The following is a 14,976-nucleotide window of genomic DNA, read 5'->3' as shown; positions in this document are numbered from 1 at the left end:
GGGAGGGAGCACCATCCATCATTACAGAGAACACAGTTCCACTGCTCCAAAGCTCAATGTTGGGGGGCTTTATACCCCTCTAGCCCACGCCTGGCATTAGGCAGCATGGTGCCAATAGGTTCATGTTGATCTGCTCCAGAGATCAACAAGTGCATTTACATATCTGTGTCAGCAATGGGTGCAACTTCAGGTAGCTGGTTGCATTCATTAGAAGCAGTGTCCACAAACTTTTGGACATATAGTGTATTTGCATGTGCTTGTTTATCATTTATTTATTGTTTATCACTTTGTCCTTCATTTGATCTCTATTCTTTGCATGTGTTTGTGTGCCCTCCCAGTGTGTCACTGTGCATTTGTGTGCTGTGTGGACCGTGTGTGTATGTCTTTTGTTTTTTCATAGAGCCCTTCTTGCATGCCTCCAGTCATACCTGCAGTGTTTGGACCCGGTATCAGCACCTGATCCTCTTCCACCCAGCGTTGTCACTCTAAGTGCCCGTCCTTCTTTCACCCCCCTGCGGTTTGGAGAAGAGAGGCCCACCTCCTCCCTCCCCCTGTCGGCCACAGGCTCACCCTTCCCTGAGCAGGACAGTGCTGTGACTGGCACGGGGGCTGGAGGGTGTGAGAGAAGCCTATTTGGACAATCCTGCAGTACCTTAACTCCCTCAGAGGGTGCAAGCACTCGCCAGCTCCTCCACAGCCCCAAAGAGCCCCCAAAGGCTTCGCTTTACTGCTGTCTTAGGGAGGCTGAATGCGAATGATTGTGGGGAATTAGCAGTTAGCATCTGATACAAGACGAACCAGAATAGAGGTTCTCTTTAGGACTGATGACATACTTTGTAAGCAAGCAAAAAAGGCTTTTCTGGATGCCGGTTTGAGGAAATATGAAAGTTAGCCATTCAGTCAAGTAAAATTAGGCTATATAGGGAATTTCAAACATTGTATAAATGTTCATTAATCACACTTGTTGGCAGATCCGGCCTTTTTTAAAGCACAGCTGAGATCTCTCAAATGGCCACCCATGACGTCTTGTTCGCTTGTAAAGATCATGTAATAACCTGAGGGAAATCAGAGGGTTATTGACCTTCAGAAATCAAGCAGCAGCTATAAATTATATCTTCAGTTGAGAGGTTTTACACTACTGGAGCCCTAAAGAACCCCTCAGAAGGAATATCTGTAGTCAGGCTCAAATTGAGCTTTCTGACAACTTCTTGGTGAAGTATGCTGGTGGATCTCTGATGTTGATAATGAGTTTCTTTGACTTCTTTGACAAATAAGCTGGCAGTCTTGTTATAACAGGGGTTCCTTTTAAACAGTGGAAAAAGACAGGAGAGAGTGGTTATGTAGTGAAGTATGGTATCTACATGGCCTTTGCTGTATTTTTTCTAAGCCCTCCACCCAAACAAATGTTATGTTGTACCATCTTGAGGTGCTTCATGCTTCACCTTCATGAGATGAGAACCACTCTGTTCGGGTACATGGCTTCATGCACTTTCCAAAAAGGAAGAACAAAAAACATGTAGAGATAAATCCAGCATTTCCTTCATGGCCTATTTTGTACCCTATTCCTCGGCTTTTCCACGATGTTAAAGGTTAAAGATAATGATGATGCTTCAGATCAGCATAATAAAACCCTCACATTCTGACCTCAGGTGTCCCCCTCTCTGAGCTTGCCTGTGTGCACTTAATTTTACACCCTGCTTCTTCCTACAGTCGACAGGTGCGGACCTCGGCGGGCCGCAGCATGCTGAAGAGCACGAGTGTGAGTGGTGAGATCAACACATCGGAGCGCACAGACGGCAGCCAGTCGGACACGGCACTGGGTACAGTGGGCAGCGGCAGCAAGAAGCGCCGCGGCAGCCTTAACGCCCGCTTTGTGGCCATAGTGGGCAACCGGCGCAGCAGGAGCACCTCCCAGATCAGTCCGACGGGTGAGTGGGAGGTTTTGAGTGTTTGACATGTCTAATTGACTAATTAACCCCCTATGTTATCAATGGCGTCAGCACTTTCCAGCCAGGTTCCATCAATACAGCTAATGATTTCTTCTTTCAGTAGAAAATTCCAGTATCTGATGCAGTTTAACAAGTCTGCAATTTACAACCCTGTTATTTTATTCAGAATAAAAGACCGTGTTTGTCCTTTTATGAAGAAAAATGATGAGCTCTGCTTTACCTGGATGCTTTAGATCACTGCTCATCTGACATTCCACTGCATTGCATTAAATGCAACTAAACTCTTGAATGTAGTTTGTATGTATGTATTCAACTGAGTTGAATGTAAATTACTGTCTATTGGATGGAACCCTACACCTAACCCTAATCTAAAGGTTTAAGGTTAGGGTTGAGATTAGGGTTAGATTTTAGGGTTGATTCAAGGGTGAGGTTAAGATTAGGATTAAGTATTAGGGTTGATTCAAGGGGAGGATTAGGGTTATGTTTTAGGGTTGATTTAGGGGTATGGTTAAGATTAGGGTTAGGTTTTAGGGTTGATTCAAGGGTGGGGTTAGGATTAGGGTTAGGTTTTAGGGTTGATTCAAGGGAGGGGTTAAGGTTAGGGTTAGGTTTTAGGCTTGATTCAAGATTAGGATTAGGGTTAGGTTTTAGGGTTGATTCAAGGGTGGGGTTAGGATTAGGGTTAGGTTTTAGGGTTGATTCAAAGGTGGGGTTAAGATTAGGGTTATGTTTTAGGGTTGATTCAAGGAGAGGATTAAGGTTAGGTTTTAGGGTTGATTCAAGGGTAGGTTTAGAGTTAGGTTTTAGGGTTGATTCAAGGAGAGGATTAAGGTTAGGTTTTAGGGTTGATTCAAGGGTAGGTTTAGAGTTAGGTTTTAGGGTTGATTCAAGGGGAAGATTAGGGTTAGGTTTTAGGCTTGATTCAAGATTAGGATTAGGGTTAGGTTTTAGGGTTGAATTAAGATTAGGATTAGGGTTAGGTTTTAGGCTTGATTCAGGGTTCGGGTTAGGTTTTAGGCTTGATTCAAGATTAGGATTAGGGTTAGGTTTTAGGGTTGATTCAAGGGTGGGGTTAGGATTAGGTTTAGGTTTTAGGGTTGATTCAAAGGTGGGGTTAGGATTAGGGTTAGGTTTTAGGGTTGATTCAAGGGTAGGTTTAGAGTTAGATTTTAGGGTTGATTCAAGGAGAGGATTAAGGTTAGGGTTTAGGCTTGATTCAAGATTAGGATTAGGATTAGATGCAGGGCTGCATTCAATATACAGTCATTTACATTCAACTTAGAGTTCAGTTGTATTTAATACATTGTTGAAAGTTAGTTGAGCGTCTAATAGGCATATACAATGGACCATCCAAGTAAACCATACATTTAAATGCATTTTTTACATGATAACTGTACTATTATGGACTGTATTGAAAATTAATATTGTTATATTGCGTTTATAGACCATTTTACAGCCCTTTCTGTTTTAAATAAACAAATGTTGTATTTAGCTAATTATTTACCTAATATTATATATATAAATAAATCTGTCCGATGTAAAGCTGAATTATCCCAGCTTGAAGTAATATCCCTGCTTGAACATCTTTGTTATTTCTAATGGTGCGTTGCATATGATACTGTGCCATATTGTAGACCATACGCTACAGTCTGTTCTCCTACGCTTCTAAAAATAGAGGTGCCGAAACACTGCTTTTGAATTATGCCACATCTGTGATGTACGACTAATTACCACAGACAATAATTCAACCTCTTTCCCTGTTAATGAATAACAGTTTTATGTAAAAGAATAGAAAGTCCATTAACTCAGAACATCACTGCCTATTGTTAGCAGCTATTCAGTCCTTTTACTAAGTACTGGAAACATCTCCAGATTAGTGCCATTGGTAATTCAGCCCTAGGCTGCAGATGTAGCAGGTAAAAAAAAACTGGACTAATCCTTTAAGAAACATTCGTTAGAGAACCAGCAGTGATTCTTCCTTTGCACTGCAGCGGAAACAGCAGTTTGACACCTTAATTTTTTTGAGTGTTGACCTCAAATCTTATTATCTATGTAATTTCAAAGAGAAAGTCTCTCAAAAAATAAGTTTTCTTAAGTGTTGGGCCTCCTTGCCTTCTTTGACTCAAAAAAAGTCCTTAGAAGAATCTAAGAAAGCTACGTTCGAGTGCTCATCCAAAGGTTGTATATACCAGATGATTAACTAGTAAATACGACTTCTAGGTCACTCACTAAGTATGGAGATGTATAGGTATGATCTGTAGGATATCTGAATACCTGTATATTTGTAGGATATCCCAAAACAACCATGTCAAATCATCCATAAACACTGCGACTGGGAAGCTGTCTGTTTTTTTAGCTTTTTACTCATATGTAGATACAAGCTGGAGTCGAGACTGGGGGCATGGCTGCCTCCTGTCCGTCCCGGCTGGAACCCAGCCGTTAAATTCTGTGGTGAAGCAAAAAGGCAACAGGCGCAGGATGGGAAGGGGCCACAGGGCACCTTTAGCTCATTAGGTTTCTGATACTGGAAGAGAGGGTGGAGCCATGTTGGCCTTGCGATTGGTCACAAGTATGCTGACGTGAACCTGACCTGACCTTATTCTTATTGTGAAATTTAGCTGTAATTTATTAGTGTTTGGGAAGATCTTCATAGAACATCACATTTACATTTATGGCATTTAGCTGACGCTCATATCCAGGGCGACTTACAAGGGTACTCGTATTACAGAAGTGGGCCAACGTAGTGTTAGGAGTCTTGCCCAAGGACTCTTATTGGTGTAGTGCAGCACAGTCACCCAAACTGGGAATCGAACCCCAGTGTCCCACATGGTGTGGTAGCTCACTAGCAGGTAGTGGTGTTATCTGTTGCGCCACATTAACCACAAGACATGCTTTTTACATTTGCACTGGGGGCCCTGAGGGGCCAGATTCAAAAAGAAAAGAAAGTAAACTCAGATTTAGGTCTTCTTAAAATGCCTTTTATGCTGCATTTTACAGCTTGAATTAGAAATGATTCAAGACGATTTGACACATTTTTAATTTTCCATCATTCAGTTAAATTTGTGCAAAATAAAAATTAAAGAAATCGAATTAAGTGTTTCTGTAAATTCAGGAAACAAGTGCTGGAAGTGAAGGTGGAGGAAATCGACAGAAAGCCCATCCTTTTTGGAAAATATGACAACTGTATCATGATGTTGTAAAGCTGTTACTTAAGAACAGTGGACCCCATTTACCAGTATTGTCCCAACAAATTAATTTTTTTTCAAATTTGTTTTTCGGAAAAGGCCTGACTAAAACTCAGAATAATGATGTGTCTTTAAAGTACAGAAGTGTTCACAGCTCTGCTCTCATAACGATGGATCCCTCTGTCCTGCTAAACTGAACAAATCCCCAATAAGAAAACCTTGGTGAAACTGTATACGTGGGTTTTAAGAAGAAATTTATTCGTAAGAACGATTGGTGAGCAAAGCCCTAAATCCTGTTCAATTAGAGATACATTTGAGTAATTTAAACATTTCAACTGATCACTTTTGAGCTGAACTTCTGATGTCTTACCAGTGTCAGGCCGTTGTAAGGTTACCAAGATATTTAGGATTGTTTTGTTTTTTTCAGGAAAACCAGTTGTTCTTAGATTTGGAACAGGAAATGTTAATAAAAATGTTGTTATTCTTCTTAAGATGTTTAAGAAAACAAGAATAAACTGTTATCTAAGGAGAATTTCTTTATTTAGACTTAAGACTTTTGTGAATACGACCCTGCCTAGTATACCGCAAAGGTCCACACAAAGGTCCACCCCAATCAAACCTGACCAAAGTTCCTTTTGATAAAAGCACCTGTGGCCATTTTGTAACCTTTTTTAAAAATGAGGGGTGACTCAGCATTATTCACCATGCTGAGGCTTTACAGGAGGGGAGGGTGAGCTACAGAAGGCTGGTGCTTGCGCTGCTGCACTTGTTCTCTTTGAAGCTGACATAAAAGCACATTAGGGAACTCCGAGGCCTGGAGCTCCGCTCCGCTCTGTTCTCTCCTGCCTTTTTTTAAGCACACCGATTCAGGCTGAGGAGATGGAGCTTTTGTTTCTGGAGAGCTGGAGAGCGAGCCGTTAGCCTTGCACTATGGACTCATTGGCACTACCACAGTGGGATTACATTAGGACCCTGCAGCTTTCAGTGTTATTTTTAGAGCTTATTGATCCACATATTATTATATTCTGAGGTATTTTGATATATAAATATATATATATCAGAACATTTTATTATGCTGATCAATAAGCTCTAAAAATAACATCTACCTTAAGGAATGCTTGGAAGCACTTTTCCATTCATTCCATTAAATTGTGGTAAACGCCCTCAAGCCCTTCATCAGTGGTCAGTTTCTGAGCACAGGACCACTGTTGTCTGGATTTTTCTGTCAATACACTTGTTCTAGTGCGACACATGACTACTACGGCAGTGTCACTACTATTTTCAGATCCACACCCTAAATAATATCTGGTCAGTGGTGGTTCTATAATGGCTCCTTTTCATTGATGAATAATAGAGACAAACTACAGATGGTAACTAATCAATAAAAACTCCTACATGGGATGCATTTCTGATAAAATGGCCAACGAGTGTAGATACAAGGCTAGTGTTTCGAAAAAAACTGTCCATATATTTTCACTGTTCATTGTACATGGGCAAATGTCAGTTAAGGTACTCTCATGTCCATGAACCTCAGTAAACTTTGTCCCAGACGCTGTGTTTATTGGCTGTCCCGTGTGTCTGTCTCCAGAGGCATCTAATAAGAAGTCAAAAGGAGGTGGGACGACCATCCAGCGGAGTCAGGAAACGGGCATGGCCGTGGAGCTGCAGCGCAACATGAGCCGGCAGCCCAGCCGCGAGTCCAACAACGGCAGCATGACCAGCTACAACTCTGAGGGAAGGTGAGTGACTTTTGACACTTGGGGTTGCTTTCCAAACCTCAGAATGATCAGACTGATCTAAAAAAAACAGAAACTCTGAGGATTTCCTTTCCTCACTTTTAAAACTAAATAACTTGTTAGCCTCATAGTAATTAAACAGTAATTAATGGTTACTAAATTCAATTTACTAATTCATACTGGTTACTGAACAATTTTTAATAGGATCATTTGTATTGTATTAGTAACAAAAAATGTTCATGGCAGTTACTGAATAATTCATGCTGCTTACTTGAATAATTGAAAGTAGTTCCGGAAAAAATTCTAGTAGTTACTTTATAGAAGTTACTGAATAATTTGTACTGGTTACTGAATCAATGTAGTAATTAGAGAAAAAAATCTATTGTTACTGAATATTTCATAGTAGTTACTGAATAATTCATACTGGATGTCAAATAAGTTATAATAGTTATTGAATCATTTATAGTATTTAATGAAATGTTCCAAAGTAGTTGCTGAATAACTCATACTGGTTACTGAATACTTTATAGTAGTAATGGAACACATTTCTAGTCATTACTGAATCATGTATAGTAGTAAGTAATTCACACTGGTTATTAAATACTTCATACTGGTTAATAAATCATTTATAGTAGTTACTGAATAATTCATACTGGTTACTAAATGAATTGTTGTAATTAAAGAAAAAATCTAGCTGTTACAGAATAGTTCATAGTAACTAAGTAGTTAATTACTGAGTAATTAAAAATATCTATTAATTATAGCATCTGTTTTGACTTTATTTCCTCAGTTTTGGATGGGTGTGTAAATAAGTACTAAATACATTATAAATAAAGCATTTGTTCATTTTTACACGTCATCTGTTGAACAAGCCAAGTTTAGCTGCTTCTGTCCAGAAATAGCCTCGGCAACCTCAATGAGAGGCGATGTGACTTGCTGCAGCAACCTAGCTGTCAGTCAAATGTTTGCATTGTGGCTAAACAGAGCCTATAAAATGTCTCACCAATTTTCTTTGACATTTGTTTAATTACGGTGGAGCTGCTTAGTACCCGCCGTCCTCTTTTTCCAGAGCTGCTGTGACTGTGAAAAGGGCAGCAGAGAGAGAGAGACAAGAATCTAAAGGATATAAAGTGATTTTTGAGACATTTGAACACAATATCGATACATTTTGTGAATAATTGCTTAATCTGACTATAAGCTTTAAAGCAACACTATGTAGCATTTGTACCTTAAAGGAGCAGCTTCAAAATCATTGAGACGCTCCGCCTACTGTAATATGGAGAACAATGTGTCTGCATTGTCACAAAGCAACTGTACAGGAATATACAGTAAGAGGACAAGAGATCAACAAAACATAAAGACCTCTGGTGAGCAAACCAAAGGCAACAGTGGCAAAGACAAACTCCCTCAGAGCTGAAGGACACAACCTTTAGATTTACAATAGATTTATATATTTTTTATATATTATTGATAAAAGTCAAAGGTGTGCTGATATAAGCATAATATAACATATAAATATAATTATAGTAGAGATTGTAAGAATAATAAAAGTATTGCTATTTAATGGTGGCAATAATGATAATAATAATAATAATAATAGTAAATAGCAAATAGTCCATGTAAACAGTGTGGGCAGCTGGTCTGACATGGTTAGCAGAATAGCCCTTCTATAGGTGTCAGGTCGGACAAATGGGCAGTCATGAACTCAGGTAAAGAGATGGAATTAGTTCCATTTGGATGTATGGAGAACAGGGAATGATGAACAGTATCAGAGTGTGTCTGACGACTCTGGCACATCTGACTATAACAGCCTAATTTAAAGGTGAGAGCCAGATGGTAACACAGACAAGGGAGCACCCTGAAACACTGGAATCCATCAGCTCCACTGTCTACAAACTTTACCACAATTATCTGTGTCCCTAAACCCCTGGATCTGCAACCTTTATCTAAAGGTAAACATTATTTACCAAAGGCTAAACTAAACAGATGGGTTTTCAGCCTAGACTGTGTCTGAGTCCCGAACAGGGACATGGGTCATGGCTCAGCTTATTCACAGTGCATGTGAAAAGTGTGTCCTTTACGGGAGGACAAATTACGCCTCCTGGCTGTAGGGGGAGCCCAAGAGCAAGAAATACCAGTTTCTTGCATAACGCTGCTTTAAAACTGTTGGTGAATTGCCTTTAGCTTTTGCTGCTGCTCTTTTGTTGTGAAATTGAAACATGTGACTGAAGCGGGTTGACACAACAATTTAGATAATGAACTGGTCAGTTGAGGTCAGAAACTGGAAGAAGAGGTTCAGTCTTAAACAACATTGTTTTTTTAAAGATGCATAATAGAGTAATGTAATGTAATATCTGTTCTCTTGTTTTCTTCTCCAGTCCAATCTTCCCGGCTGTGAGGGTGGAGACTCAGTTCAGTGACTTCTTAGACGGGCTGGGTCCTGCCCAGCTGGTTGGCCGGCAAACCTTAGCCACACCCTCTATTGGTCAGTTACACAACATGCTGTGTTTACATCTTCGGTCAGGCACCCATTATCTCTTTTACTCTGCTCTATCATACCTAAACAGAGTCTTTTAGTTTAGATGTTCTAGAGCAGTGTTCTAGAGCAGGCATTTTTGTGTTCACAATATGCTGGTCATCATTACAGTGTGTGGACTGCTTTTAGAGAATACACCCTATGTCCAAACATTTGTAGACACCTGCTGTTTCAATCTTTCTTCTTAAATCAAGGGTTTTTATAAGAGGTTTGTCTCACTGCACTGCAGCCACAGCCTCTATTCTTCTGGGAAAGACTTTACAGTAGCTTTTGAAAGGTTGCTGTGAGGATTTGATTGTATTCAGCATCCCTGAGGTCATGTAGTAATGTAAGTAATCAGCCAACGCAGTGGGAGCTCCTTGACGTAGCTCAATTTAATAATTAGAAGGGTGTCTGGATACTTTTGGACATAGCGTGCATTTAGACATAGACCTACGAACCATTGTCTCTGAACTAGTATGAAGTATTTGAGGGTGTTCTTTAATGATATATTAATGCTCTGTCTCTCTTTCTCGCTGTGCCATGATCGGTGCATGCATGCTGTGCAGGGGACATCCAAATTGGCATGGTAAACAAGAAGGGTCAGCTGGAGGTGGAGGTGATCCGTGCCCGGGGCCTGATCCAAAAGCCAGGATCCAAGTCACTCCCTGGTCAGTCTTCCACACCTCTTGGCTTTTTCACAAGCTATATTAGTCATTGTACATCTACATTCCACCTCAACCAACACCAATATGATGAAAAGGATCAGCTAAAGGAACAGTTCGGGCAGAAAAAATGTTCCTCTTATCCAGATGTAATCATTCAGTCAAGAGTTGTTAGATGACGTTAGAAGACGTGAGAAGTTTGCTTCTTTAGGGCGGGGCTTGAGCTTAAGAGAGGGTGGGCCGCCCCTCAGGGAGGTCGTGCAGGCATACAGGGTCTTTCTTGGTGCCTAAACCTCAAGGACCCCAAAAGGTGGACTATTTTTTTCTGTCGAAAAGTACTTGTTTTGCATCTTTAGCTTTGGAAGGTGGAAGCTTACGGTCAGCGATTAGCATTGTGGAAACTGCATATTGGGATACCTGCTCTTTCACGGGTATTAAAAAGAATTGATTCTGCTTTTGTTGGAGTAACTGTCTCTACTGTCCCGAGCTGAAGGCTTTCTACATTTCTTCTACATTTTGGAGGATTTGATTGTATTCAGTGAGGTCTAGAAATAGGCATGGTGTCAATAGGTTAATGTTTTTCCCCTTCAGAAAGTCTAATTCGATTTCTATCTGTGTGTGTGTGCATTTGCACATCTGTGTCAGCAGTGGGTGCAACATAAAGTAGCTGAATGCATTCATTAGAAGGGATGTCCACAAACATTTGGTCAATTGGTCTATTTATAATTCTGCTGTTGCTTAACTATGTCTTTTGCGTTCTGAATGGCTTATTAAGGAACACCGCAGTGTGAAAAAACACACCAACACTGCAATGATAATATATATATATATATATATATATAAATCAGTTCCGTTGCAGTGCCAAAGTAGACCCACCCTGACATTTCCTGGGATATGTTCTCAGGCTCAGTTCTCAGACTGAAGTAATAACATTAAACATTGGCATATGGTTCTTGTCCCTGGTCCCTGATCATTGTGCACAAAACGTCCTTGGATGTGTTCTACCTGATCACAAAATGTTGGACGCTGGGATATGCTGAAGAAGGCTAACTTGGTCATTTGATTGAATGAATAAATGAAGTATATGTGGTCTTCTTTCAGCTCCTTATGTTAAGGTGTACTTGCTGGACAATGGGGCGTATGTAGCCAAAAAGAAAACAAAGATTGCACGGAAAACGCTGGAACCACTGTACCAACAGACCCTCCAGTTTGAGGAAAGCCCACAGGGTAAAGTGTTACAGGTGAGGAGTGGAGCTTTTCTAACTTTTCCATAAGAGTGATTTCTTAGAGCACAGAACCTTTTAAAGATTCAGAGAAGTTAAGTCTAAACACTGTTCTTAACACTCCCAACTCCTGGTTTTCATGATTTTATAAAACCAAAATGGCTCTTCTCTGGAATCGCTCAAAGACCCCTTACTAGCACCAATATTTTTAGTAGTGTAGGTCAAGCAAATTGTCGGAAGTTGCTTCAATGAACTGCTTTTTGTTTTTGCCCTCCCTATCTATAAGGTGATTGTCTGGGGAGACTACGGACGAATGGACCACAAATCCTTCATGGGAGTCGCACAAATCCTATTGGAGGAGCTGGACCTGGCCAGCAACGTCATTGGCTGGTACAAACTGTTTCCGCCCTCCTCCTTAGTAGACCCCACGCTCGCCTCGCTGACTCGACGGGCCTCCCAGTCGTCTCTGGACAGTTCATCGGGACCTGGGGCGGCTCGATCATAGTGGGTGGACGTACGAAGCACACTGCTTATACAACCAGAGAGAGAGAGAGAAGGAAAGAGAGATAGAGAGAGAGAGAGGCCGACAGGACAACAATCAGAGGCTGACAGAAAATGCGATGAAAAAAACAAAAAAACACACAAAGCTTTGATGAAATCTGACAATCACTCCTGTCGCTTACGTTGGGTTCGTATTCATTTTCTCCCCTCTCTTCTGTGTGTGTATAAAACGAGACGTTCTGTACGTTCTGCCGATTCTGTTTGTCCACGATGAAGTAGTCCGTTTTTCGTTCGTTTGTGTTTGTTTTTATTTTTCTCACCGTTTGTCACAACAAGAATTAGGGCTGTTGAACGACAGTACTACATGGGAAGCACTAATTTAACGTGACTCGGAGAACATTCAACGGTAACTTTAGCGCTAATTAAAGCAGGGTGATTTTCAATCCAGTCCATGTTAAAGAAATGTACGTTAGCTAGTTTTTAACAGAGCATCAGAATGTATCGACCCACGAAAAAAAAAAAAAACAACCCACGAAGACGACCTCCGACCAAGGGATTGTGGGGTTTCCGTAGAGAAACCCACTCTATACCCTGTGAAAAATAAAACAGTCAAACGTCAAAAAGGGCGGGGCATGAGCTTAAGAGAGGGTGGGCCGCCCCTCAGGGAGGTCGTCCAGGTGTACAGGGCCTTTCTTGGTGCCTAAACCTTGAGGACCCCGAGATGTGGTCCATTTTTTTCCGTCGAAAGTACCTGTTTTTCAGTATGTTTACCATGACCGATGGAGGCCGCAATCTCCTCAAACGTCTCCTCCGTCTTATTCGTTCAGCGGATTCTTTTCATACCTCTGGCACACGGATTTTTATGAGGTTTGTGTCGTCTAATGTACTGTATGCATGGTGGAAATGATGCAGAGAATAAGAAAAAAATAAAACTAAACTGGAAGAAAAGGGTCTGCAAAACAGGCACCTTTTTAATCACACAAGTTCACTTTTTTTGTTCTCGGCTTTTCTTGGTATAATCGTTTCTGCGCGAATACAGTTTTCTATCATGCCGCCATGATTAGTGCAGTGAATGCTACAACGGATTCAGCAGTTACATCCTACACAGTACATCACTTTCAGACCCTCCTGATGGTCCATGCTAGCTCGCCTTGATTGCAGCAATTGTTTCAGTCTAAAAAAGCTGGGCTCAAAAATGCTAACATGTCTAACGGTGAAGAGAAGGTGGAGGGGAACCAGCACAATGTCTAATACAGTAATACTACACTAACTGGTCTCAAATAGCTTTCCTTTGTGTTAGCTGCTCTGGCGTTTTTGGTTTAGGCATTCCTTTACACGGGTGTCTTGGAGACCCACCGGCTATGTTTTGGTTGTGTTGTATCCTTCTCTAATCCACTTGAGGGTTCCCCAAAATGACTATATATCCCGCATAACATTGCCCATGTGGGGCCTGTATGGGTTGCCAAACTCAGAAACAGATATTTTGTCTACGGGCTCCATGTTGGCCCTACATTTGGATGCCCACAAAGGTCAGTGATGGGCCCCATCTGGGCTCATTTATGCTTAACATTAAATACGGATATAGACGGAGCTTTCATTTCATTCTTAGTTGTGCATGTGTTCTTTGTAAGCTCGTGGATTCAGACAGAACGGAGCATTATCACTGGAGACCATCGGGCAGTGTAGCTAATAGACTTTTTACACAGCTTTTACGAACGCTTACCCCGCTGCCTCTTTCTTTCTTATTTTTGTAGTAAGCACATTACCACCACCACCTCCTCCACCTATGCTCCGCTATGATTGTTGTCGTCAAAAACATAACTGCCTCCTAGTGGATGTATTACGTAACGTACATGTCCATGTCAACGCAACGGACATTACATCGTTTTAATTGGACATATTTATTTTGATATATAAATTAAGCACAAATGAGCCTTAGGGTGGGCTGTAACGATGGGGCCTATTTGGGAAGCCCGACTGCGTCCCAATAACAATACATGTGAACATCCATCAGAGCCCACGCCCACCTGGACCCCGCCTAGCTCTTGTTCCACCCATGTCCCCATATAAGCCCCATATGAGCTGTTTTCTGGGATAACGCCTAAAAGTCAAAACACTACATTGCATTTGGGCCATTCGTGACTTCAGGCCATTACTTTTCGTCATTCCTTAAGTGTCTGTAAATGGGTAAAATGTTAACATGTCACGCTAAAAAGTTAACATGGTCACGCTACAGTATAAACAATACCATGTTTTTCATCTTATCTTCAAAAATCAAGGACCTACAGTTCCTGGAAATGGTGCACTGTATCACACATCAAATTCCAAACGTCTTTGTAAAGTTTTTCCAATCTCAGGGTCGCGACCAATAGCTTGGTGTCACGTGTTTTTGCTGTTGGGAAAAAAACCTCTAGGACAGCGGTCTATCGTTAGGATGTTAAGGGTTCGATACCTGGCCATGCCAACATTTTCAGCTTGCATCTCTTGAGGTAGTCCGTTATGGATTTTGGGGTGTGTGTAGGATTATTATCCTGCTGTAGAATCCTTCCTCTTTTCTTCTTCAGCTTGTTTTTTTTAGAGATGCTGTGATGTTTACTTCCAGAATTTACTGGTATTTAGTTGAATCCATTCGTCACTCCACCGGTTGAATGCTCCCTGTGCCACTGGCTGCAGCACAACCCCATGGCCAATCCACCTCATTACTTTAACAGTTGGAAACGATCTTCTTTTCATGAATTTCTGCCACCTTTTCTCTATTTACCTTTTCTCACTGCAGCCAAACTTTTCAATTGGTCTTTCCTAACAATGATTGTGAACAAGCCATAGCCCTAACAAGCTAATTAAAGTCTGATTAAGGTTTGGTTGGTACAAGTTATCAAGTTACGACAGCTCAAATTTTGAGGTGCCCAAACTTTTTCATGGTGCTCTGTTCTTTGTTTTTACTCTAAAATTGTACAAACAAACGAATTGAATATGCTAGTCTGCTTAAAATGTTTTTTTAAAGGTTTTTACACTTATTATTAGCTTTTTTGTAGATCAGTTCATCTTTTAAGCTACTGTAAATCCACGTGAACCTATGTTAAACTGTTGCATTCTTTAGGCTCGAAGTCACAAAATACGAAGCATAAATTGCCATAAAATCTGAGAACAGGTTTTCTCCCAACAGCAATGACATGACACGCTAAACATGCACCACTTAGAG

At 40.9% G+C, this 14,976-nt stretch overlaps 1 protein-coding gene across 9 annotated transcripts in view; it reads left to right on the top strand.

Moving 5' to 3' along the window:
- Positions 1-12,757, top strand: part of rims1b (regulating synaptic membrane exocytosis 1b) — a 93,232-nt gene extending 80,475 nt beyond the window's left edge. For 8 of the 9 annotated variants that reach the window (XM_072657240.1, XM_072657247.1, XM_072657241.1 and 5 more), the window contains 6 exons: positions 1,711-1,928; positions 6,723-6,873; positions 9,249-9,355; positions 9,955-10,056; positions 11,152-11,291; positions 11,560-12,757. In XM_072657240.1, coding sequence (XP_072513341.1) covers positions 1,711-1,928; positions 6,723-6,873; positions 9,249-9,355; positions 9,955-10,056; positions 11,152-11,291; positions 11,560-11,778 — 937 coding nt within the window. In that variant the 3' untranslated portion in view covers positions 11,779-12,757. The other variant, XM_072657246.1, reaches the window with a different exon arrangement.
- The last annotated feature ends 2,219 nt before the right edge of the window (positions 12,758-14,976 follow it).

The sequence above is a fragment of the Salminus brasiliensis genome, chromosome 15, assembly GCF_030463535.1.
Source record: "Salminus brasiliensis chromosome 15, fSalBra1.hap2, whole genome shotgun sequence".
Lineage (NCBI taxonomy): Eukaryota > Metazoa > Chordata > Actinopteri > Characiformes > Bryconidae > Salminus > Salminus brasiliensis.
This window is presented reverse-complemented; position numbering and strand designations above follow the sequence as displayed.